At 37.4% G+C, this 25,148-nt stretch overlaps 3 protein-coding genes and 1 long non-coding RNA gene across 4 annotated transcripts; all 4 read right to left on the reverse strand.

Moving 5' to 3' along the window:
- Positions 1-132: 132 nt before the first annotated feature.
- LOC145209069 (uncharacterized) lies at positions 133-6,896 on the reverse strand. The gene is made up of 6 exons (XM_080079318.1): positions 6,430-6,896; positions 5,994-6,079; positions 4,799-5,041; positions 3,622-3,755; positions 998-1,120; positions 133-612 (listed from the first exon to the last, which is right to left on the reverse strand). Exons 1-6 carry the CDS (start codon positions 6,772-6,774, stop codon positions 449-451), a joined length of 1,095 nt encoding a protein of 364 aa, XP_079935444.1. The 5' UTR covers positions 6,775-6,896; the 3' UTR covers positions 133-448.
- Positions 6,897-14,936: 8,040 nt separating this feature from the next.
- LOC145236692 (uncharacterized) lies at positions 14,937-17,408 on the reverse strand. Its single transcript, XR_013853299.1, has 2 exons — positions 17,302-17,408; positions 14,937-15,437 (listed from the first exon to the last, which is right to left on the reverse strand). It is a non-coding gene; the product is annotated as an uncharacterized LOC145236692 (long non-coding RNA).
- Positions 17,409-17,619: 211 nt separating this feature from the next.
- LOC145227061 (uncharacterized) lies at positions 17,620-20,283 on the reverse strand. Its single transcript, XM_080092338.1, has 4 exons — positions 19,921-20,283; positions 19,467-19,540; positions 18,402-18,644; positions 17,620-17,803 (listed from the first exon to the last, which is right to left on the reverse strand). Exons 1-4 carry the CDS (start codon positions 20,281-20,283, stop codon positions 17,620-17,622), a joined length of 864 nt encoding a protein of 287 aa, XP_079948464.1.
- A 983-nt stretch (positions 20,284-21,266) lies between these two features.
- On the reverse strand, positions 21,267-25,051 carry LOC145229946 (uncharacterized). The gene is made up of 6 exons (XM_080095292.1): positions 24,288-25,051; positions 23,905-23,969; positions 23,603-23,794; positions 23,330-23,466; positions 22,872-22,994; positions 21,267-22,764 (listed from the first exon to the last, which is right to left on the reverse strand). Exons 1-6 carry the CDS (start codon positions 24,723-24,725, stop codon positions 21,503-21,505), a joined length of 2,217 nt encoding a protein of 738 aa, XP_079951418.1. The 5' UTR covers positions 24,726-25,051; the 3' UTR covers positions 21,267-21,502.
- Between the last annotated feature and the right edge of the window lie 97 nt (positions 25,052-25,148).

The raw sequence follows: 25,148 nt of genomic DNA on the forward strand, positions 1-25,148 counted from the left end.
TAGAAACCATTTCGCCGTTTGGGAACCCCTGTCCTAAACCTTTCTTTACTTTTTTCTTACTTTCCTTAATGGTGTATGAGCATTGAACGCATCTAAAACTAATACTGGTGTAGTTGCAAAACAAGCCATAAGTAACGCTATGCATTTTGCACTGTGTTTTCTTACTCATCCATTGTCACATTTTCGCATTGTTCAAAGTCAAAACACAGAAAATACTGGGAATTATAATACTTACAAAACAAACACCAATGGTATTGAAAGGGGACGAAGACGACTGTATAATGTTTAGACAGAAACCTTATGTACAGTTATCAAAAACAATCCTTCTTGGCAATTGTCACAAGAATCACATCGTACTCACGTGTAAATAGCATACTTTAAATTGCACGTTACAAAGAAATGTATACATTTTTTTTTCCAAAAAAGAACAAATGTTTTAGTGCGCGCGCTACGATTGTTGTTCTACAGAAGTCAATCTTTCTGGTGCCATGCTTGCACGTCTGCTTGCCATTGGGCTCTTGAGCGCTCCCTTGCGGAGAATTTGTTTCTTTGGGCTCTTATCGATGGCAAGCTCGCGAAGAATACGGGTTCCAAGTGAAATCTCCAAAGCCTCTACAAAATACAAAGGTGTTTAGGGAATATGTGCCTATTAACCAATAGTATAATAGAGTCATTATAGTAACTAATGATTAAAATCATTCAACAAATAAACTAAAACTTTTGCAGAGAAGATATTAAATTGACAGTGATTTAAGGTTACCAGAGCTGAGGATATTCTAATAAATAAACCAAGAAATACGTGTCAAGACACATACCAGGGGCTTGTGGCAATACTCACAAATCTTGCGTTTACTATAAAACAAGCATCTAATAAACCAATTACAATTAGAAGTTGCATTAAGTTTCGATGGGTAATTGTCACTCTACAACAGAAGTGTGGGCCATTTATTTTTATGTTTTTTTCTCAATTTTGTGAGTTTTGTTAAACTTTGCACACCTTCAGCGACGTTTAAATCAAGAGTTGTAGAAAAATCAGTTCCTGGATTTTGTAGTGCTTGCGTTAAAAGTTGCTTTTCTTTGTCCACAGCATATCGATGTTGTATCTTGTCCTTTACCGTTGCTGCAAAAGTTTGTTCAACAAAGGTTCACCTCACGTTCCTTAGGTTTATCACAGCTTTTAAGGACGCCTTTAACAATTCTACAAGGACCGATTTTATGTGCACTCTTACGTTTTACGCAGTGGTGGGATTCAAATTTTTCGTCAACTGGTTCTATTACAAAAGTCATATTTTCAGCCAGTTCTGTTACAAAAATCTCATTGTCAGTAACCAGTAACGCTGACCGGTTCGCTGATCTCATAAAATTTCGTGAGACGGTTCCATAGAACCGGTGCGAACCGGCTGAATCCCACCACTGGTTTTACATAGCCTACGTCATTTCATTTCGACGTAGCTAAGACGTCATACACAGTGGCGGCTCGTGCCTAAAAATTGTGGGGGTGCTGCTCCAAATTTTAGCCTTTATTGAACAAATATAAGTTAGCAATATGTACAAAAGTTACATTTCTAGTTTTCTAGCCATTGTTTTGTGTAGAAAAACAAGTAATACAAATCTTAATTAGCAACTCCATTGTGACGTAATTTTTGTTACGCAGTAATGTACACGAGTGTAAACAGCAGACGATATCATTTGTGTATTTTGTTTACTTGCACAGCGACGGGCCAAACTCAATAACATGCAGTAATAATGTGGAACAAAAACACACGTGACACGGACTCGAAACGAAGCGGTTGTAAATACGGTAAAACACGACAAGAATATAGAAAAAACAATAAGAAAAAAAAGTAATGGGTCGAAAAACTTTGAAGTATTTCAGTTAGACAACATTTAAAAAAATGGTCCTGTTTCATTTAAGTAACTTATGGTCACAGTCAGCGCTTAACATATTCTATGACACTTCACAGGTTGATGTCACACACAAAAATACTAGCCATACAGCTGTTTATTGGTATCATAACTGACAAATTTAACAACCACTTTACATTTGTGTCAGAACTTGTGTATTTTAACATCTTTTCTTTGAATTTTTGTGTACAGACTATTATTTGTCTTTCAGATTCTTAACTGCTATACTTGCTGCTTTATTTGCTGGCAAATAGCTTGTAATTGCTTTTTTTAAGTGCAAAACTCCTTCAAGCTTTAAAATTTACAACACTCCCACTTAAATTTAAACCATATTATTAAACCTTGTGCTTCCTTTTTACAACCAAAAAGAATCATAAAGTTATAGTTTGGACATGATAATTGATAGCTTCTTTCTTAATCCCAAATGACAACTGAGAAACTGTTTTTCTATTTAGTACTAGCACTGCAAGTGCAAGTCTTTTGGAAATAATGGTGTTCCTAACAAATATATAATGGTCTTTCACTTGTCAAAACATCATCTAGATTATTTTCAAAGTAATCATGAACATCAGATCTTCAGAAACATTTTCATTTCAATAACTAGCTTTTCTTTGTCAAACAATAGGATGTGCTTGGTGGTCACTACTATCTGTATCTTGTCTGTAGAATGTTCATTCTTAAGAAACACTTCCTGTGAAGCAATTTAGCAGCTACTGTTTAGACAAACAGTTAGGCTACATGTCCATTAATTAATACACATGATTGCACTTGGTTGCAAATACTGTCCACTTGGTGTATTAAGAAACCAAAACTTCAAATTGTCTTCACTCAGGTATTTCAAAAATCCTGTTGCTTCCGGAATTGTTTGTTCTGCATTTGATATTGCCTGAATTTCAGTGAGGCATTTAACTTCACAGTCACAAATTTATTTTTTCTTTGATTGCATTAAGAACTAAAACTGAGTATTTCTTGTTGTTGCTTATTCCTGCATGGCATTGGAGTAGCAGATGTTTTATACCATATTTTCTTAAAAGTTTTTGATTTAGTTATTTATCATAAATGTCGTGACTTTTCAAGGTGTTAGATGACCTTTTTTTCTTTTTCAAGGTGTTAGATACACTTATTTAATTCAATGATAACTGCAACAACTGAAACTCACGTACAGTCATCTTAAAAAGTTACCACTAATCTTCAAACACATAAATTATAAGATTGCAAAATAATTATCTAACTGTTCTCATTCTCACTGCCGAACTTACGAATATAGTACACGGGTTTGGCTTTGGAGTTCACTGAAGCGAAGCAGACAACACAACTAGCCCTACGTCACAGGAGGGGCTGCGGCAGCCACAGCCCCCTGTCGCCTATTTCGCCCGGCATGTAGCTTTTCCAAGTGCGCATGCGCACAACTGCAAACCGTCATGAAACGTCACGAAACTGGAGCTGCAGCTCCACCATAGAAAACATATTAATGCAATAATTTTTTTAAGAAAAAGGAAAAAAAATGCCGATCAAGGTGCATTTTTTTCTAATTATATATTGCTAAAGAATAAAAAAAGAGAATATAATGGAAGTTATCTGTGATATTGTGGTAGGAATATTAAGTAAAAATATCTAGGGGGTGCTGCAGCTCCGCAGCCCCCTCGCAGGAGCCGCCCCTGGTCATACAGAAAATTGAAACGGTTTTATTGAAAATACAAAAATTCCAAAAAATACCTTCGTCACCCGATATGAGAACTTGTCCGAGTGGCGCCTTTTTTCCATATTTCTCTCCTTCAATTTCTAACAGAAAATATCTTTGTTCCAGGTCACAACGCCGAGCTCCTTTCACTATGAAGCTATGATCCCATCTGGAGAAAACGAATCATATTACAAGCAAGAAACTGACAGTAAGATGAGTTTAATTGTACAAAAAACAACTTTACGCTGTTTATCTTAATTGTTTATGAATTAATAGCATGCAAAGTAGTGAATGACTTGAGGTGGTGACAGCTATTGATTAGCGGTGTTAAACATTTTGGATTTTACTTTGGCGCTGTTTAAACAGACATTTTTTTGTTTTCAAATCCTCAAACCATTTAAAGCAAGTCACATTAGAAACTATTCCTTGATAGCCGATTGGTTGGAGGCATCGCGAGTTGCTAACAGGATTTTTTTCGGCTTAGCCTCTAGATCAGTAGTTCTCAATGTTATACGGATCGCGTACCACCTGACAACTTTTTCTATCGTTGCGTACCACCAAAACCCTGTGTGAATTGATAGACCAAGAAATAGGCCCATTTTCTCACCCCAGGTAGCATATTTAGCAATTTCAAAAGAGTATCCCAAACTATAGTTTCGTTTAAACCAAGGGTGATCGGTTTTGTCAGTTGAGTTGCTATTCTAAATCAGACTTAAATTAGGTATTAGGCTCAATTTTGGAAATAGGTATATCACAGAAAGCTACTCGCGTACCACCTGAAAAGTTCCGGCGTACCACTAGTGGTACGCGTACCACAGTTTGAGAACCACTGCTCTAGATCTTTGGTTTCTATGTAAAAACAATCTGAAAAGACTTTAGGGGGCAAGTTGTTCAACGGCCTACTATTTACGTGCTTTATACACTGCAGGCTCTAAAAAGTTGTTTCGATGTCTGGTTTCGGTCTAGCTGTTCAGGCCATTTACCCGAAGACGTGGCATTTTCCTGCTTTTTTAATGGAGTTCGAACCGAGGACGCCTGCCCTGCGACCATCCGACCAAATTCTTTGCTGTTTTTTTTCAATTTTTTTATTCGAATAGGCTTGAGCCCAGGACGTCTCGGGGACTAATCCCGATCAAGTTTTTTATGTTCGTATATGGGTCAGGCGCTCCGGACCATTTGGCCAAGTTCCTGTCCCCTTTGCTATTTACATACCGGGTAACACCGTTGACGGTCAGAAACCGGTAACTGCTTCTCCGCACGGTGTCTCTCTTCTCATGATCGGGGTACATAAACATTTTCACGCGACATTTCTCCATACGGTCATCGTCACTTTCCAGACCGTTGTGAATATTAAAACCTATTTTGACGGTTACCAGCAAATCACAGACATCACTTGCTTCCCGTCTGTTTTCGTTTGCTTGGAACTGGAACACGCTGCATTCGCGAACCTCTGAACTGGAAAAAGTAGCAGTTTGTTAGTCAATGTATTAGTAACTGCCTTCAATGGTTTAGCTTGAACATGATTTGTATGAAACTATGGCTTGGACTTGCGTATTGAAAGGAAAAGTCCACCCGTATGAAACTAATCATGTTGAATTAAAAGGCACGTTTGTTGCGCTACCTGCGTTTCTGTATAACTGGTGCTTGCCCAAAGAATCCTTTGCTTATTTCTTGCTTTTTGCTTTATCACAATACGAATACTTTAAAGGGATCCTTAAATGGAAATCCAACCCTTCAACGCTTAGTGCGGTACTTTTTTTTCCATAATTAAGGCAGTAATCGAAATTCGTAATTTATCGTCAATTAGACATGACGTCAAACACGAAACTGATGATAACTGGATAACGTGACTACAAACTTCTTTCGACATTTTCAGGCTTTCTTACATGGCAAAAGTTTACTCAAAAATGTGATATCTGGTGTTTGTCGCCCATATTTTTGTAAGCCGCACGTATAGGGCTGGTTGGTGGCACTTGATTGATACATCCACCTTTGTATTACAGTGAATTTAAAGTGACACGCAGTTCACCGAACTAGAAAGACTTTACACAATTTCCTCAGTGGCATTCCGCCACATATCCGTTGCAGTGATTCTTTATGTCGATTGTTTTGCTTTTTTGTCACTGCATTTATATAGGATGTGCAGAAAGAGACGTCCGCATGTAGTTCATGTGATAACAGACAGAAGTTATGCTATGCGTCATGCGCACTGTAAACAGGCGTCCTGCATGCAATCGCTTGAACTGAGCCTCTACCTTGGTTTTGTTTTGACAACAATATCCTGCTCAAAGCGTTGGTAGGGAATATTCGTTCACGTTCTAGATTGTCTAGCACCCTTACACACATGGACTATTATCGTTACATAAGGCAAGTTTGAAGTTAATACTTAGAGTTATAGGTAACGTACGTTTCACCGAACGTGGCCATATCTTTGTACACGGCATCTGCCTCTCCGCACTTGCAAGATTGAATGTTGACGATAATCTTTCTTGGCTGTGACAAAACACTTGCTTAAGTGATGTTGGATAATTAATCAGTAAATAAAGCATTTTTTTTAAATATATCTTTTAATCAGTTAAAAAGCAATTTTTGGTATTTTGTCCCATTAAAAAGTTACCATCGATCTACTATATATTTTGGTCGCATTGATAGCTAAATTCAAAATTATAATATAGCGTACATTATACGTTTCATAATTAAGATCAGGCAGTTTCTGATTTTAAAGTTTATGTACATTTTGATCAATTTCGACCTAATTCCGAACCGAATTAGTTAACTTAAAACTTGCAAGTTGCAATATGAGCCACTAAAATACACACTTAATTTTTTTGTCTAAAACTTACCTCAAGTTTTCGCAGTTCCTCCATTTGAAGACTCTGCTTACGTTCATCTATAACCTTTTCGTGGTATTTGCGCATAAAGGACCCTTGTTTAGCTTTGCCCAGTAGTTCCTCAGCCCTCTTTTTCCGCTGTTCCTGCTGTGCTCTGTATTTTTTCGAATACTTTTTGTGGAAAAGTTCTGCCTTTTCCAGTAGGGTAAGTTGCTTGGCTTGTGGCATGTCAATGTTGCCTGTTGAGTTACGTCGCACCGTCTCTTGTTTTACCATTAGTTGATTTGGGTTTTGTTGGTTTGGAATTTGATGGAGCGGTTCCCGATTCACCGGGGGTGTAAAGGTTTCCTTGTACATTTTCGGCGATATACCTTAGTCGAATACTAGAATTTCAACTACAAATGCAAATAAACGATCAGCTAGTCACAGTGCCGTCAGTGATTTCTTTGCAGTTAAAATTTTACAAACATCCCTGTTTACTTCCCTATAAAGGAGGATATAAACTTGTCTTCCTACAACTGAGCTACTACTTTTTATATCCTTATGTTTCATGTAAAATTTGTGTGCAGGATCGCAACACGCATATTAAAACATCGTCCTTCTAACGAGAATGTGCCATTGCTCTGTATAAAAAGCACCTTTCCTTCCACCAACCAGTCCGATTTTGGCTCAACCTAGCCATGAACTTTCCTAATATACGCGCATTCGACAGAAAAAACCCTTTTACAATAAGCACACGAATTAAAGGGCGCCTAGACCCGAGCACATCCTTAACATAACTGTTAATAGGCGCCAAAACGCGACTATAGCGTTTGTGCTTCTGTGTTCAGCTGTATGTTTGACAGCTTCCCGTCTATGGTCGATGATGGGCAGCACGCATGTTGTATCGCGTATCGATCCCTGTGCATAAAATTACCCTCCACTTTTCGCCAGCCTGACCTGTTTCTTATATTCCCCACTTATGGTTAATCATGAGCCTATAGTTTTGTGTAATACCGATGTCATCCTTTTCTACAGCGGAAGCGCTACCAGCTATTTCATCCAGGTCGCGTGTACTGAGTGATTCTTGGCACGTCGCTTAAAGCCTCGACGTGCATGTGTATTGCGTCGACCAATACACGCCATCTTACATGATTGAACGATTTGAGTTTTATAAACAGAATCATGCACATAGGGGGCGTTGGGGTCACACAAGGACAAAACGATAAAGGTTACTCCTGTTTATTTTACTCCAGATTTTTTTTTACATTGGTCTTGTGGTGCTATTACTTGCATGGTATGTTTGTAGCTTTATTCGTGTTGTTGGTTTGTTGTGCTCCATATCTGGTTAAGTAAAAACCTTTATTTCGGATGTTGTGTTATAAGTTATAAAGTTCATGTAAAGGGTTTTGCTTCATATTTCTTTTTGCGTGAATTTGTGATCTGCTTTAACCACGTAAGTTGGCATTGCTTTTTTAATACGAAAACATAAACAACATTTAAAAAAACTGAAAATAAAACACATAACATCACAAAATATATACACTCACAGTATAGTTTGGTTGTGCGAAAATAAAGTGGGCTTTCAAACACGAATAATAAAATATAAAATGCGCCCTTATGTGACAACTTTTACAACAACAAAATGGATTGACATTTGTTCAGAAGACAGTTAACGCTTTTTTCCCGAGTGTCTTCGAATCGAGCCTCTGCGCAGGATTGCTTTCGGTAAATGTTTACCGTGGAAAAAGGATGAAAAGGATACGTAGTCTGCAACAAAAGAAATTGCATGTTTAGTTAAATATGTTTTACATAATTAGGTTGAAAGATGGCATAGATATATTGTATAGCCTCTCCAGCCTCCCAACAGTTTCTTATAGTGATCTCTTCAATCAAGTACACATACACACAATGCAGAACATCCTAGGTCTGCCGTACTAAGATGCTTTATGTAGGCTTAGGTAACCCCCTTTGTGATTATGGCTGCAGTAGTTTACGTTATTTTATTACTACTGCATTTCAATTACCTTCGGTATCCAAATCCAGTGTAACGGAAATGGAAGTTTCCGGATTGCGGATGGCTTCCATTAAGGGTCGCGTTTCGTGTGACGTCGGCGCTCTGATCTGAGTCTCGCTCTTTATTTTCGCTGTAAATAGAAAGTGGAGAGGTTGAGTGACCTTTTTTCTGATAGGTGTTTTCCAGTATAAATAGATTGTTGACTATTCAGAGAAAACCCACGAAAAAGGTGACTCAGAAAACGTGGTTAAAACACAATGCCTGGGTATTTCTTCTTGCTGATTTTTTAGACAATCGAAAGTTCAGTTTGGTCCTCATGGCGTGCAATTAGTTTCCATGGTTTTTTTTATCAGATATTCATCATAAATTCTATATTTAGCTCTCTTAAATTGGCAAATGTCCCGTGTTAAGGATGTAAACCAAGTCTAAAAATGTTTTGTGTTGTTTAAGTAAGTGCATAAAAATGTCCATGCAGGAAATGTTACTTCGGCTGCAACTCATAAAATCGTATTTGTAGACATTCTACCTTGATCTCCAGCAAGAATTGTTTGTCCCATGCTCATCTTCTTCGTGCTATTTTCTCCAGTCACTTCGATCACGATATATCGGTTTCGCAAAAGTTTTGTGCTCAAACCTTTGAGAACAAATTCATGCTCCCATCTGCAATTTGGAAAAATGGATATCAAACACAAAAATCAAAACCCACTATACGGTGGACAAAATAGTTAATATTTTGCACCAAAGGCCAACAAATAATAAAAAAAATCTTGTAAATTTAAACGTAGACCAGAAGACAAAAACTGTTTGTCTGTATTCTATTTCGTTTGGGCTTAAGCAAAGTTATATATGATCGGATCTACAAAACCTTTGCGCTTACCTAATCTACATAAGTTTTCATTCGAGGAGAGCGGCGCAGCAAATAATTTGTAATTTTGAAAATTCTTTTACAGTTATCAGGTTGTAATTTAAAGATCAAAGAGCCTGATCTCTATAAATGCTCATGTTATTAACCAAATTCTCTTACTTTGTGACACCGACGTGTGTGAGATATCTGTAACTCGACTTCTGCTTGGTTTGTCTCTTTTCCTGGTCAGGAAAGACGTATATTTTAACGCGACACTTCTGCATTCTGTCTTCGTCTTTCTCTACGCCGTTGTACATGTTGATCCCGGTGGAAACGAACACGTGCAACTCATAGCTTTCTATATCTCTTCCATCTTCCTCCAAGTTGTTGCGAAGTTCAAGGGCACTTTGAGTTTCGCTTGTGCTTGAACTGTCGCTGCTTGTTGACATTCTAGAAAGTTCGAAAGAAAAGTTGAAATTTTTTGAAATCTGACATCATTGTAGTTTTGTGCACGTTTTTCTGTGAATGAAAAGTTAAAGATAATCGTGGAGTTCCTTGAAACGACTAATTCGAAAAGAATCACATTTTTGCTATCGCGCTGTTCATTTGCATGCTTACAGTATGCATACGTTAGAATTTTAATAGTTTAAACGTTCCGAACATTAACTAAAATTGAGTTGTTTACGTACATTGGAAATTTGGATCTTTGCTTCTACATTTTGATTTTATAGGATTTAAATGTGAACTAGAGTAAAAATGTGTAACATTAGTTTGTTAATGTGTCTCCGTTACCTTGACCACAAGCTTGAAGAGTCGGATCCTTCGTAGTCGGATTTGAGGAACTCGATTCGCGCGATGAGTTTTCTCGGCTGTAAAAGAACCCCACGCCATAAATACAAACAAAAATAAACGCTGAAATTTCCATCCACTCATGAATACATTATCAGTTTCAAACGGCGCTAAAATTATGCACGGCTGTACTCAAAACGTACAAATAGATGCCCGCAACGCATTCAAGCCACATATTGACGAAAAGCGTTTGTTTATTCGCCATATAAGGCGCGGTGTGAATTTAGTCAAATCTAGACAGTGCACGAATACTAACGTGACGAATATATGTGGGTTAGTAAACAAGAGCAATATGGCGTGAATTTTGAAAAGCATGGCGTGAATTTTGAGCATTTTACAAAGCATGGCGTGAATTTTGAGCATGGAATGACGTTATATATCGTTTAAATTCGTCAAGGCCAAGATTTTCTATTAATATATTTGTAAGATGTAAATTCGAGTCTAAATTGGTAACTTCAAAGTCATGTATTATTAGGTCAATGTCTTTCTATCTTTTCAGTCATGTATTTTTGTGTTTGGGGAACTCTTTTTACTCTTTTTTACTGTAAAACTTAATAAAATTAATGCTAAACGGACGCATGGTTTAATTTACTTGGAGAAACTTTACGTACAATAATAATAATTAATACGTCATGAACATGTTGTTAAAAACCAACCTCCTTTTTCTTTAAGCATTGTTGCTCCTTGCACTTCTTTAAATCCTCTTTCACTTTGGCGTTGTACTCCTGGATAAAAGGATCCACTTGGATGTTGCCTTTCATCTCCTGCGACCGCAACCGTTTTAGCTTTTCCCCTGCTCGCCATTTTTTCGAATTCATTCTCCGGAACATCTCGGATTTTTGCAGGAGGGTCAGCGGCTCCGGGTCGTTTTGTGTCGAATCAGTGGACATGCGTCTGTCCACGTCCGAACAGTAGTTGACTTCTTCGTTGTTGCGCCATCGTTTTTGTATCTTGTGTTGCTCCATTGGAATGTTATTGTTGTGGTGGACCTTCACCGGGGATGAGTATTCGTGTTTGCCCATATTGTGCAATATTTGATAGAATTTTTTTTCTTATACTTTAGGTCTGAAATAAGAAGATGATGCATTATATTGAAACATATGTAAATTCGTTTTTTGCATCTGTGCCAGTTTAAACCCTAGAGAGACCAACTTATTTTACTTCAAATATGATCAGTTTGCAACATAATTGTTTAGGGTTTTAACTAAATTAAACACAACATAAGTATTGCAATTCTGCTAATGGACGTTGGTAAATCGTTTGAAATACCATTTTGGTTAATCCTGCACTCTGTCTGTTTTAACACCTTTTTGTGCATTCAAACACTTTTCAAACACCCTAAATTATATCTTTTAAAATTTCTAACTTTAAATTCCAGCAATAGATGAACCGGGTCCAAATTCCACTCCCCGCATTAATACACACGCTTGTCATTTCAAGTTGATGCGAATTTCCTGACTGCACATATAGCTTGTGATTTAAATACTTCTTGATATAAATATCATAGAAGTCTTGAAGGCTCTCGATCGCAGAGAGAAACTGATACGTGACGTTTTGATCACAGCGCTCTTTATACGAGATATGACGTTGGCGGTAAATCGGGAAGCGCCTTTCCTTCCTCTCTCGCTGTGACGTGGAATAAAATATATCCCTAAGACGTCACAGGAAAGTCTCCCTGCGTTTGCCATCCCACCTGTTGCGTCACATCAGGAAAATAAGATCTTTGACTTTGGCATTCAGTGTTATTTACCCTGATGAAGACGACCTGTATAGGACGTCGAAACGTCGGAAGAAAAATACATTTGCCAGAAGAGCTCTATAAACTTGATACTATGCCTGGCAGCAACAGCTTATTTATCTTCGACTTTATTGGAATGTTACGACCATTTGAATCCAAAACAAAAACACGCATGTTGACGTTAATCTAATATTCTAATGTAGATTGATTGATTGACAGAACAGAACGATTCTACAAGAGCAATGACTTCAGAAGTCACAATGTGCGGACTGTAATCGTTAACAACTTAAATCTACCATAAATATCAATACATGACTTTTACGGACGACTTAGGTAAGGAAATTACTGTTCACAATTGCCGATGTTATTTTTAAATAAATGATCAGCGCTTTATTCAAAATTTCTGTAATGCTTTCGTTAGGGACGTTTTTGCATTTTACCAAATATAAAGTCACTTTCGTCGTTTTTCTGAAGTCATCGCACATTTTTGCCATCGAACACAATCAATACGTCACTTCCCTTGTTCCGACGGAACTGCGCGACTCAACAAAATTCTGTTCAAATTCAAAGTCCAGCGGACAGTGACAGATGGTAAATTTTGCAATTCAGAAAACAAAACTTGCATTACAAACGACAAGTCAAAGTTCTTGAAACGATAACGTGTGGGATTTTTTTACCTGCAAAAGGGTATGTGAGTCACCTCACGTAGTAGGTTTAAATCCGTAGTAATGTTTATTAATTACATCCGCCGCTTGGCGCGCGCTGTAAAAATCAACGCACACTTCCTCCTTAATATATGCGTAAAATTTGCAAGCTAACACTTAAACGCTAAATGTACTATTTTTTGCACAAACTTCAGCGAGTCATATTTTCTTGTTTCGATATAAGTTGTCTACTTGTTTAGGGTTATTTGATTTCCTTATGTATACAGTTGCCAGGCATCTTTTTTGTAAACTTTCCGTTTTCTTCAACCGGCAAATATAAAGAAATCTATCGACGTTTCGCCGTCTTATACGTGGCGTCTTCATTAAAGAACAAAAATAAAACTTTTTCCTTGTTTAAAATTTGTAACAAGTGATAATTTAAAAACAATGCTATTGACTTTGTCAGTATGAAAATAGAGTTATTACCTGATATGAAAACTGCAAACAATGTACACTGTTTCAATCCCACTTATAACATTTCATCATTGCACTTGGTGACAGGACATTGACCATACAATAAGCTATTGTAGCCCCATTATTGACTTTGTATACAGTTAACAGGTACAATTGGGCTTCCGACATGGTTTTGGTTTTATTGTCTGTGTAAACTTTAATGCATATGCCATTATTTAAAATCCTACACAAAATGTCTTACAACAATCTTTGTAAAATCTTGCATGGCGGTGTTAAATACGAACATCATTGCATGTTGGTTGTGTTGCTTATTGACAAAAAAACCCTAGTTGCCCCCGGATATGACGCATAAGCGCAAGGAAATCGAACTAGATAAGATTGCGAATAAAACGTTTGTTTAGTCAGATTTTTCTAGTCTGTGCCTTGTTAAATTGAATAGATTGGAAGACCGACTTGATTCGGTATAACGCCTTCAAAGGGCCTATAGCAGGGATGGCGAACCTTTTTAGTTGAACGGGTCAACCATGATATCAAAATTCGGAAAGAAAACAAAGTGGGTCACATATTTTATTACATGTCAATGTCAATGCTAAGATGCTTGTTGCTGCATTTTTTCTGAAAGTCTTGTAATCTTAGGTAGTTTTCAGCTTAATACACGCTGCAGTCATATCTGAGCTGAGACGATTCTTGATTTTATGAAATTCTTGTGTGAAAACAAAGATTCGCATGAATATGTTGAACCGAACAGCGTCAACAAAGTTACAACAAATCGTTTCAAGTTGTACGTTTAAATAAACATATTTGTTGCCTCACAATTGACTAAACAATCTGAATTTTAAGACAATAGGCAATCTGACAAAGGGCTTGAAGTTAACTGTTGTGTTGCTTTTTAATCTTGGAAGTCTGGTAACCCTCCCACTAGTAATCAGTATACAATTTTGAAACTACAAGTGGGTCACTGAAATTCACGTGGTGGGTCACATTGTGACCCGCGGGTCAGTGGTTCGCCATCCCTGGCCTATAGCGTCCTATATGATTTAGTGGAATATAAATTGACGATATGGTCACTAAGGTTGTTGTTGATCTGTGAGACTTTTTTCTTTGTTACTTAACCATTCTCTTTATTTCACGGCAGGTAAAGTTTTAAAATGTTAAAGTTTGTTTATTGCCGATTTGATAATCGGAAAGGCCAGCTTTATTTGCGCTAAATGCCTTAAATTGAACTTGAACTGCTTGCCCAAAATGCAAAAGTGTTTTAACAAATCCATTATATAATGAATTGTAAAATTAGGCGTTTACAAACCCAGCCTAAAGCGCCCCCAAAATACAAATCGTTTATCCTTAATATTGAAAGTATTATCATCTTAATCTGTTTTCTCTATAAACAGAGACGACAACAGTTTAACTAACTTTCTCACTTTTCATATGCTATCTTTGGACTCACTATTTGCAACGCTCAAACATTTTGCATTGATTCGTACAGTAATATCGATTACAGTTAGGTGTTTCGTATTTCTGTAATCACAAATAGCGAAGTCATCAGTGACGTAGAAACACGTGGGTGGACGAGAACCGGACAATGAGTCAGTAATATACACTAACAATAGATTTAAGCTAAACTGAAAAACAACTCTGTCTATTGTGACAATTAACCCACGTTTACTGTGTTTTACCCACGTAAATCTCAGAAACGCTATTAGTCACCCTATACATGCTATTATTCGAAATATTGGATTGGTGGTTTAAGGCTAGGGATTGCGTACAAAAAATAAAGAAGCTGCGATAGGAAAACAAATTAAGCAACAAACTAACTATACGCTAAAAATCCGAGGCGAAATCTTTAACAATAAGCAAAATCACAACAGTTGAATTTAAATTAAGTTAACAAAGGAAATATATGGGACCATTTAAAACCTAAAGACTAAGTTAAAAAACAAATATTTACATTACACTTTACCAGAGTGATAAGCGGGCACGAAATTGAAGACCGAAAGTGCAAGTCTGAACCATTTTTAAAATAAAGCCCGGATTTGCGTCAGGCCTAATTTGCCTAAAGTGTGAGGTAAATTATAAATACAGCCTGTTGTTTTCGTCAAACCTAAGGCTGAACCAGACTTATACCCGAACCGAAAACTTCGACCCGACTTACAAATCTGCACTTTAACCGCAATAAAACTATACCGTAACAGGTTAAATACACACAAGAAAGAAATCTAACAGTTTAAGTGACAACATGCACAAAAGTGGCACATTTATGTAACATGTAATTCGTCATGAACAAATTACAACAAATGCAACAAATATGAACATGGGTTCAAGAACGAAGTTTTTGTAGCGGTCCTGATGACACAGACAAACGTTTTGTCAGGCTGGCACTGCCCATTGACATCTTGCGTCTAAAACTCTTGATCTGTGACACGTCATCTGCCACAGCGTTTCTCAATCTCGTTCCGAACGACATGCTTGGATTATTATCTACAACACAAACATAGAATTGGGTTTTATGTCAATACCAGATGAATACAAAGACTGTTTGTTACTTCACTGTTTAACCACACAAGTTTTTGCCGCATTTAAAATATAGTTTTTTTTATTTCTATGCTTCTATGTTATTTCAATTGAAACACTTTGTTATATGTAAATGATTTATGTTTTTTATCTTTATTTACGGTGTAATTTAGGATCAACGGTATTTGTTGAACTAGATTTAAAAATAACTATGTACGCTTTAGTTACTTTTTTGTTCTAAATTTAGCCAACATAGTTGTTCTAAACATAGTATTTGATGTGTTTTTTAAGTAACGCCTCTTATCTGGCTATACTGTAGTTTCGCAAAGCTATATTTTGCAAAATTTCCTGCCAGCAGTTCGTCGAAATGTAGGTCAAACGCGACAACATGACATAGACTTCGTGTTGCGTTGTCATGATTACAAGAAAAATCTGGTCGCTGTTATGAGGGAAACGAAAGTTTCAAAAGCTGTAGGGAAATCCGATGATAGGCAATCACGTGCTTGTCATCGCTGTATTGAGGCCTTACATCAACTCGGCTGCCCCCAGAAAGTAGTTTTGACGGAAGTTGGTATTAGTTTTGCTGAACTAGTTCCCTGTTTTGGCGGTTTGAATAGAAAACATCATTTGTGGATTTTGGATGTTTACGCCCGTTTAATTTAATCGAAACACGAAAAGCAAGTTCTTGGTTACATTTTTAAGTATAAGCCATTATGAACCGCAAAGAACAACAGCTTTTGACCTAAATTTCCTTTGAATAATGTTTTCGATTTTTGTCTGTGTGAGCTTTAAAGGGCTGTTTTACATCCAAATTTCGTACATCGCTTAATACTTTCGTGAAAATTCCCTTTTTTGAAACTGTTTTAGCAATAGCAGTTATGAATATGCCTCACATAGAATGTGCCTTTGTTACTTAAAAAAGCGACTTTAGGCAACAACGATATTTCCAAGTTACGTGGTATTTATAAAATCCCAAGTTCATTTCCCTACGATCTTGATACGTTGATTATGGAAAGGCCTGGCCTTGTTTATCGTAAATTGAAATCTTGATTGCCTTTCACAAATTGCAAGCATGCTAAAGGTCCAAATGATTTACTCAGGAAGTTGAACCCTGATTGGAAAGGTAGATTGACGACATCAAACCATAGTTGTTTGTCTCGTGTGCGGACTTTGGACTTGTGTATTATTTTGATATTAGTTGATAAAGGATTGCAAATCTGCTATTTATAATCGCAAACGTTTTGTCAGTTCTGCTTGAAATCTGCATTTGCTTTTCTTTGTTTTTCTATATCGCGCATTCAGTGTTATTTTCCCTGGTGAAGGCGACCTGTATAGGATGTCAAAACGCCAGTACAAAAATACAATTGCCAGAAGCTCTCTATATGCCTGGCAGCAACAGCTTATATATATTTAGACGTTTACGGTGAATTTTAGCTGTCTTCGGTTAAAACTGCGTAAATTTCTTTCTTTTGTGCCTGGGAAATAGCGAACCGTCAATTTCGTGGAAAAACGTTTCATAGTTTACTTAAAAACACTGCTTTTGCAGATCAAAATTTTAGCGTATAGTGTATTTGTTTTGGAGTGGTTTATCACAGGTTTTGGCCGAAAGCAACTTTTGATTGTGTTTTAACTTTGGCGACTTTTGATTAAGTGTTTACTTTTATCACAACTTGAAAACGGAAAACAATACTGAAAGTTTTGTAACCGACCAACTGATACGTGATAAGCTAATTATACACGTATTTTCTTAAACATCCATAACCACTAGTGTCCTAATTTTGGCCAGATATGAATCAAACTATGATACACAGTTGACCGTTTTTATATATACCTTCTGGATGCAAATCCATCTTGGCTAACACGGTAGTGTCGTTTGACGCGAGAACCTTTTCCATTGGACTCATTTCCTCCTCGGTTGGCGAACGACGTCGCGCTTTTGTTCTAATCAAAGCTGAATATGGCAACAACAGAAATAACCAACTGACAACAGGCATAGAGGGGTGATGAGGACACACAGATCTTAACGTTGAGTACGAGTGGAAATTGCATACAACAGTGTCATTTATCTGACAAATTTGACGGATGACAACATGCTGTAGTGACTGTAATTTTTCATGTGTTATTTTCATACGACCATTTATCTTTTGCATCAATTATTTGCTAGAAATTTTGGAAAGGTGTAAATGACCGCGTTTGAACCTTTTCTTCCCGCGATGATTGCTTGACCGAGGCAGATTTTTCCTCTGGACGTTGATGCCCGCAGGACGAACACGAAGTACATGCTTTGTAGTGTTTCCCGGTTCAAACCGTTAAATGCAAATTTGTGGTTCCATCTGCACAAAAATGCAAATTAAGATGCTGTTCTAATTGATTTCGTCAACTTTGAGGGGAACTCAGTGTCCAAATGATTTTGACGAATTGTTTATTTAAATCGATCAATATTACAAAACGCCGGACATTTTTATCTCCATGTTAACAAGTCATAGTGGATTTTGGGTGATGGTAACATTGTTTGAAAGCAGAGTCAATGTTTATTTCTCACAGCATTCCAAATGAATGGAAACATACCTATTTGTTTGATTATCGTGTACCTCGCAAAGTAGAACTGTAAGTAGAAGTAAACTAAAAAAATAGGCTTGATAGGAAAGGCATTGTGCTTTAGGTTGTTTTGACATACTCTTTTTATATGTAAAAGGCATCGTTAAATTCTGAGATCCGCACCCGAAGCTGTTGTGCCGACCAATGATCTGGGAAACATTTTTGTGCTTTCGTGGTTCAAACCTTACGGCAGTCTAGTTTTTTCGCTACATCTTGTCTCATTTAATTTGATTTATTTGATTTACCAACACTGATTGGCTGGATGTTAGACCTTGTGCACAGTATACTTGCAATTCTCTAAAATGCAATGTACATAAAACTCGTGTAACCCACTTGGTTGTTCCCAGCGGTGTTACGTATCTTGTGTGACTCTTCATTTCCGCTTCTTGCTTTTCACCGAACATGTGAACGGTGACGTAACACTTCTCGATCTGACCCTCGCCGATTCCGTTCGTCAAATGCTTCCCCATTATCGCGGTGAGAGCAATTTCGGGTTGATATTCATCTTCTAGATTTCCCCACTTGAAGTGGCTGAATCCAGAGCACTCGATTTCTTCGTCGTCCGAGTCGCTATTGCTGTAAGTAACAAGTTGATTCTATTCAAATACGAACTGACCTTTGCAAGCTTTTGCGTTAGTGTCTCTTTTTCTATTGAAAACAATATAAGCCCGCTTTTTCCAATTTTAGTGTTAAACTTGACATTTCGGATATTATCAGTCGTAGAACAGTGGAAAGTGATTATATAAAGAACATAGCAATATTTTTTGATGGTTGAAAAATATGCCCGCGTTTGAACCTCCGAAGCGACAATAACAATAAAAATAAAAAAACACAGGAGAATTGTGGCAGCGATAAATTTTACTCAAATACATGGCTTGTCTGTTCCTTGTTGGAGTCCCCTTCTCCATATTTTTTAAAGATAAAACTCTTGCCCCACTACGTGTTATAGCCAGGGTTGCCATACCGTCCTTATTTCTAAGATTTGTCCTTATTTTGAAGAGGAATGTCTTAGAAAAATGTATTGTCCTTATTTCTACGAAATGTCTTTGACTTGAGTTCTTATTTTGCATTATTTTCAATTACAAGTCAAATCCCAGCTACAAGTAAAAGTAAACCAAGACGTGAACTGTAAGTTGAACGAAGTATTTTCTATGAACAAGGAGTTGCTGGAACAGATTGTTTCTGGCAAAAAATTTGACATGTGCTATGTCATTGCTCATATAAATGCAAAGATTTGTTCAAAAACGTTTGTTTCGTTTCATATGAAATTTTGATTTTTTGGTTATCCTTATTTTGGGGTCCATGTTAAACCTGGTTATAACCATGCAGGTAAAACTGAATCCACAATAGCTACGTGAGTTGCACATGCAAGCTGACTATTTGTTTACAGAAACCGACCTCTCTTCCTCGCTGGTTTCAGGATTTCGCTCTTTTGATGGATTAAATTCGAGCCTGACACGGATTTTCCGGTTCTGCAGAAAAGCACCGGTCACCTCAGTTGTTTTTTTTCAAAAAAGGGTAAGTGTATGACGCTGCTAATTAATCAGTGCTGTTGCAAGTTTTTTTTTTATATTTTATTACTTCATGGTTGCACTTATATGAACCGAATTAGCTTGAAGATTGTTTTTCATTCTTTTTACGCAATGGAAAAGCACTTTTTGGTTAATAGCTGAGTTATTAAAAATTGAACCTTTTAGGAAGTAATGTTAGAATGTCAAATTTATACCTCACTTATTTAAAAACATGACACAGACAAACAATTAAAAACTATTGTTCAGGTCTGCAAATAAATAAAAAACTTGACATTACTTTTGAAAAATTAAAAGTTAACAACTTGTTTAGCTCACCATACCTTTTGTTTTTCTTCTGCTTCCCGTTTCAACGTTTCTTCTTTCTGCTTTTCAAATTTTTCAACGTACCGCTTCAGAAAAGGATCCCAGTCATACTTTCCTATCATCATCTGATGACTATTTTCGCGATTCTTTTCTCTTTCCTGGTATTTTTGTTGGTTTTTCACCCTAAACGCTGCGGCTTTTTCCAGCAAAGTTGGCTCAGCTACAGGCAGCTCTTCTTTTATTTCCCTAGGGGGCGGTAAAGATGGACGTCGGGTCACTTTTTGGCTACTACGTTGTGGCTGCAGTTGACCACTGGAAAAGGTTTGAACTCTTTTGAGTGTCGGTTTATGCTGACGTTTAGGAGGTTCGTCGTGTTCCATCTTATAACTATATTTTCCTTTTGGTTGAAAAGTTTAATGCAAATAAAGAACTAAAAATACAAAAAAATAGTTCGTATTTTTTAATTACTTATAAGACAACCTGTAAAGCTTTGACGCCACTTTTACTGCTGACATAGCTTTCCTAAATCACTAAAACGTATTGCATCACATTAAAATTCCATTTTATGTAAAAATGAGTTTATTCTTTGGGCTTTTAATTCTAAAAATTCTTGCAAATTAAATAAACCTGGCTAAGCAATAACCTAATTACTTAGCTAAAAGCGATGTTCTACTTCTCCTAAAACAAAAGAAGCCACAATGTCATGTAGGTCCATATCGTATCATCACAGTTCAATCGCATCTAAAATGATATTACTTACATATATGTTTTCAAAAAAATGCTTAATAAACACCGTAACACGTAGTTTCCCTGTTTCCTTTCACGAGCAATTAGAGTTCCTTTTATTCAACACACAGTAGAGAGCTTACTTCCGTGATCTATCTACAGGCATCCGTGCACGAGGTTGCCCACGAGCTATTCACACCCACACCAACTTCCTTTAAGATTAAAAAGCGATTCAGCAACATAATGATTTATGCTGGGATCGTAAATCACGTCACTGCGTTATGTGGTTGGAGTAATCATGACATTTTTCGCCTACATGGCTGCTTGGAGTGACTTTGCGTATAACCCAAACGAAATAGGTTGACGGGCTAGCATAAATGTCCGAACCGAAGTACGCAATTTACTTCCCTTTTTCCGAGTTTTAGGGGTTCGTATTGAATGACGCAAACTTTGACGTTGTCACTTTTCTCATGGTACGTCAGGATGTTTTGCAACACAGTAGAATCATGATACTACTAGTATGCGTTCTGTCACTAAAAATATGTTTACATACGTATCATTAGTTGTTTGTCGGTCAAAACTACGTATTGCTTTTACCAATATAAGTAAACAATTTATCATTTGTAAGCAAACTACACTGCGGTGTTACCTTAAAGATTAAACAACAAAATGCTTGGTCATTTTTCCTTATAGTCCGTAAATAAATCGAGAAAAACTAATTGATATATTCTCGATTATAACATTTGTAAAATTTGTGTAATAGTTGTTTGTACATGCTGAATAATCACAAACGCATGAAAAAAATGTAATAAATGAAAGCAACAACTTTCCAGCATAAATATACACAATAGTTTACACAGTAGGTTCATGTTTTTATCCGTTGCTGGACACTACAGCTGGTACTTTCTGGCTTGCTTCTTTTATTTTCTGATCGTCTACAGTTGAGACTGCAGTTGAAACATTTTCGTCATAATGTTTTATTGTGATCTCGGGTGCTGCCGTGACTTTTGCATCAGGAGATTCATTGTTTTTCTGAGGAAGGATCGTATCGTTTGCAAAGCTGGGAGATTTAGCTTCGACCTCGGATTCTGAGGTACTTTTTGCAGAATCAGGTGATTTGTTTTGAATTTCGGTTGCTGGCGTATCATCCTTAGAGCTAGGGGGGTTATTTTTATCGTCAGATGCTTCCTTGGCATTTGTATATTCGGCAGAGCTTTTTAGTATGTCAGATGCTGCCTTATTATCCATTAAGCCAGGTGATGTTTCTCCATTTTGACATGCTATTGTCTCATCCACGGAACCACGAGGTTGATATTTGACCTCAGATGGCGCTGAACCATCCGTAGAGCCGCGTTTCTTTCTCCTTACAACTTTTCCTCTTTTGAACTCCGAGTGATGCTCGTCATCAGTGCGATCTGTATCGTGGCTTTCCACGAAAATGTCCTTATCGGCTTTCTTTATCTCAGAGATTTTCGTATTTACATTGACCTCATTTTGATCCTGTGCCGTTGCTTCCTGTGGTTTTGCATCTTCTGGTACATTGCTGGATGGTGTGGTTCCACTAGTTTCTTGTGCATTTGGATTTTGTTCTTGATTTTCCAGCCTGGAGGTATTGTTGCTATCGTCACGCTTTTGTTCAGCCACAATTTCTGTAGTCATTTGTACGTCAGAAGTATTCTTCTCATCCTCTATAGGACTTGTAACTTCTTCAACACTGGCAAGTACTTGGTCATGGTTGGTTTCTGCCTCACCAGTCTCAACTATCTGACTTTCATCATTGACTGTTTTTGAATTGTCTTCCTTCTCCGATAAAGCTTCTATTCCGCTTTGACTGCTTGTCTTTTCTGCATTTGTCTCCTCAGATTCAGGATTTTCAATTTTATCTGCAACCGACTCTTCTCCCTCTTTTTCACCCTCTTCGTTTAAATCAGGAAGCGCTTTCGGTTGATTATCGCTTTCTTTTTCTTTTTCTTTGTCTTCATTTTCCTTTTCTCCCTCCGCCTCTTCAGCAGTGCTCTGCAAGGTATTGATGCCCTCATTCATATTAAGTTGAGGCTTTGCAAAAATAGACGCCCTCCGAACTCTGGGTGGCGGTTCTTGTTCAATAATCGTTATTCCCTTCATACCTGTCCAGTCTAGAAACAAAAAATTTATACAAGTAAATATTAATCGTAAAATTTTGACTTGAAGCAAGACCGTTAACATGTTATAGTATTTTTAAACAGTTGATCTTTATCGCCACCTTTTGGATAAAGCACAAGCTGTACAAAAACCGGCTCCTCGGGATTGTCGAAAGCCTTGTCCAATTCGATCATTTCTGCCTCGACCGGTTTTCTAGCTTTGAAGTTCTCCATTTGTATAAGTGCTGCAAAGTTAGAAAGCGATTATACCCAGACGTTATTGTGCTTGTAAAAACAGAACATTGACGTTTTGTTTTATTCTAACAAACTTTTGTTAAAAATAACTTAAAATATAATACCATGTGCGGACAATATTTTGTCATCAGCTGCAATAAGACCCTTGGTCGAAACAGTGTGTCCTGTCAGTCTTTTTTATCGTAGCTTAAACAAGTTTATTTTGACCTAGTTTATTTGTAGAGACCCCGGATTAAAATTGCAAACAAGTTTCTTTACTTTTAATGACTTCGACTTTCTAAGTGACGGAAAAGCGAAACTCTACCGTGTGTTTGCAATTGATTACCTTCTCTCCCCGCAAGCACAGCATTTCCAATAAGTTTCTTGTCTCCTTGTCTGGTTTGTCCAGTGATGGAAATAAGTATGTACTTGCCCGCCATATTTTCCCTCGACAGCACGGGGAAGGTAAAAATGCGCTCCCAACTGAAAAAAGGTAGGGATTTGTTGTCAATACAGTTAAACTAAAATTGCGCTCCCAACTAAAAGTTTTTAACTACAAACTTCTTTTTTGTCTGGGTTTTAGTTTATATGGCACAATTTATCCGAAATTTATACTTACCATGTGGTGCCGTTTGTTGTGAGGTAACGATAGTCTGATTTATTTTTATCCCTTTCTCCGCCTGGCAAAAGAAGGGCTTTCACGCAACACTTTTCACTTCGTTCCTCCGTCTCCCCAGAATGGTTGAAAAGATTTTTACCTTTAACCACCGTCAACGAGAGCTCTGGGCCACAATCTGATTTTCTTCTGATGCTATAAAAACGCGGAACTGTTTAAATATGTGCTATATAGAAACGGACCGTTTTCATTGTAAAATATCCGCGATGGAAGGCCTAGCTAGGAGTTTAAATAGAATCTTTTACCCGAGATTTCTGGGCGTCCCTTGTTTGCTAACGTTGTACTTGATCTCCACATTGACAGTTCGCGGCTAAAAACAAAGTGTGTTGAGTTAAAGAACCTACACTAAAAAGCAAATTAAACTATTTACACGTGAATGTTAAACAGCATTTTGGTTTCTACGACACATTTACACAACGTTGTAAGTTCAGCTATACGCCTTTAGCTACTGAAGTACAATATAAGTGATTACAATGAGATGTTTGTGTTGGTCCTATGAGGACATTCGCTGAAAATAACTATATGTTGCCTGACGTTGAAATTGTCATGGGCATGTTCCTTTTGTTTTCTTAGTATCGTCTTACGCCATAGCGGACCATTGCCACTATAGACCACAAACACAACTTACCAGTAGCTTTCGTCTGGCTTCGATCAGTTTCTTTTGTTTCACCCGTTGCAATTGCGATTCTACGTATTTTTTCAGAGTCGGGTGAGTATCAACAATTCCCAAAGCCACCTTTCGCTGTTCCTCTTTCTCATGTAAACGTTTTTCCCATTTTTCCGGGTTCCTCTGCCTAAAAATCTCTGCCTTTTCTCTCAGGGTTAAACCTTTGCCAATCTGTGGCTCTTTATACGGCTCCAAATGTTTATAAAATGACGGCCGTCTTCCTTTCTTGGATCGGCGTCGTCCTCCCTCTGTCTCCCCATATGCGCCTTCTCGAAGGTTTGCTCCAATGAAGTTAAGGTTGTCCACCAAGCGATTGTCACCCAATGTGGTGAGCAACGGATTTCCAATGGACGATATTGTTGCCGCCACATCGACCCCCGCCACAGTCAGTTTATCCATTTTGTTTATATCTTTATGTGTAGGAGTTGCATACACTATAAGGCTACGGAGACTTAACGCAGTTCATTTTCTTTCTACATTTGTTTGAAAGCCGAAGTATATACAGTTGTAAGTAACAGATTTTTGCGCTGCGGCCCTATACAGGGTCAACCGTATAGGTGGCATAGACAACAATTTGTATGTGACATAGACAACAACTGTTGATGGTTGGTATACATAGTAGTACTGGGCAGAAAACGTTACTGGAAGCATTATAGCATGGATATTCTGCATTTTATGCCAAGTTTAGGATAAAGTGTTGGTTACAATGTATACATGTTAGTCTAAATTCGGCAGACACACTACAGAACTGATGGTCCCTGTCCCTTTTTCAACAAATTAACACTATATTAATACTGTACTGTTGGCACATTATTCCTCACG

This window comes from Phallusia mammillata, chromosome 1, assembly GCF_965637545.1.
Source record: "Phallusia mammillata chromosome 1, kaPhaMamm4.hap1.1, whole genome shotgun sequence".
Lineage (NCBI taxonomy): Eukaryota > Metazoa > Chordata > Ascidiacea > Phlebobranchia > Ascidiidae > Phallusia > Phallusia mammillata.

Bases quoted from the DNA above. Each gene is read 5' to 3' on its own strand.
- LOC145209069 (XM_080079318.1), bottom strand. From the start codon at position 6,774: ATGTACAAGGAAACCTTTACACCCCCGGTGAATCGGGAACCGCTCCAT. The intron at 6,080-6,429 runs GTAAGTTTTAGA...GTTTTGTCACAG, and splicing joins AGGAACTGCGAAAACTTGAG to CCAAGAAAGATTATCGTCAA. The intron at 1,121-3,621 runs GTATTTTTTGGA...AAACTTTTGCAG, and splicing joins TCTCATATCGGGTGACGAAG to CAACGGTAAAGGACAAGATA.
- LOC145227061 (XM_080092338.1), bottom strand. From the start codon at position 20,283: ATGGAACACGACGAACCTCCTAAACGTCAGCATAAACCGACACTCAAA. The intron at 19,541-19,920 runs GTATGGTGAGCT...GCTTTTCTGCAG, and splicing joins AAGCAGAAGAAAAACAAAAG to AACCGGAAAATCCGTGTCAG. The intron at 18,645-19,466 runs GTCGGTTTCTGT...TGTTACTTACAG, and splicing joins GAAACCAGCGAGGAAGAGAG to CAATAGCGACTCGGACGACG.
- LOC145229946 (XM_080095292.1), bottom strand. From the start codon at position 24,725: ATGGATAAACTGACTGTGGCGGGGGTCGATGTGGCGGCAACAATATCG. The intron at 23,795-23,904 runs GTAAAAGATTCT...GCGTTTTTATAG, and splicing joins GGGACGCCCAGAAATCTCGG to CATCAGAAGAAAATCAGATT. The intron at 23,467-23,602 runs GTAAGTATAAAT...ACCTTTTTTCAG, and splicing joins ACAACAAACGGCACCACATG to TTGGGAGCGCATTTTTACCT.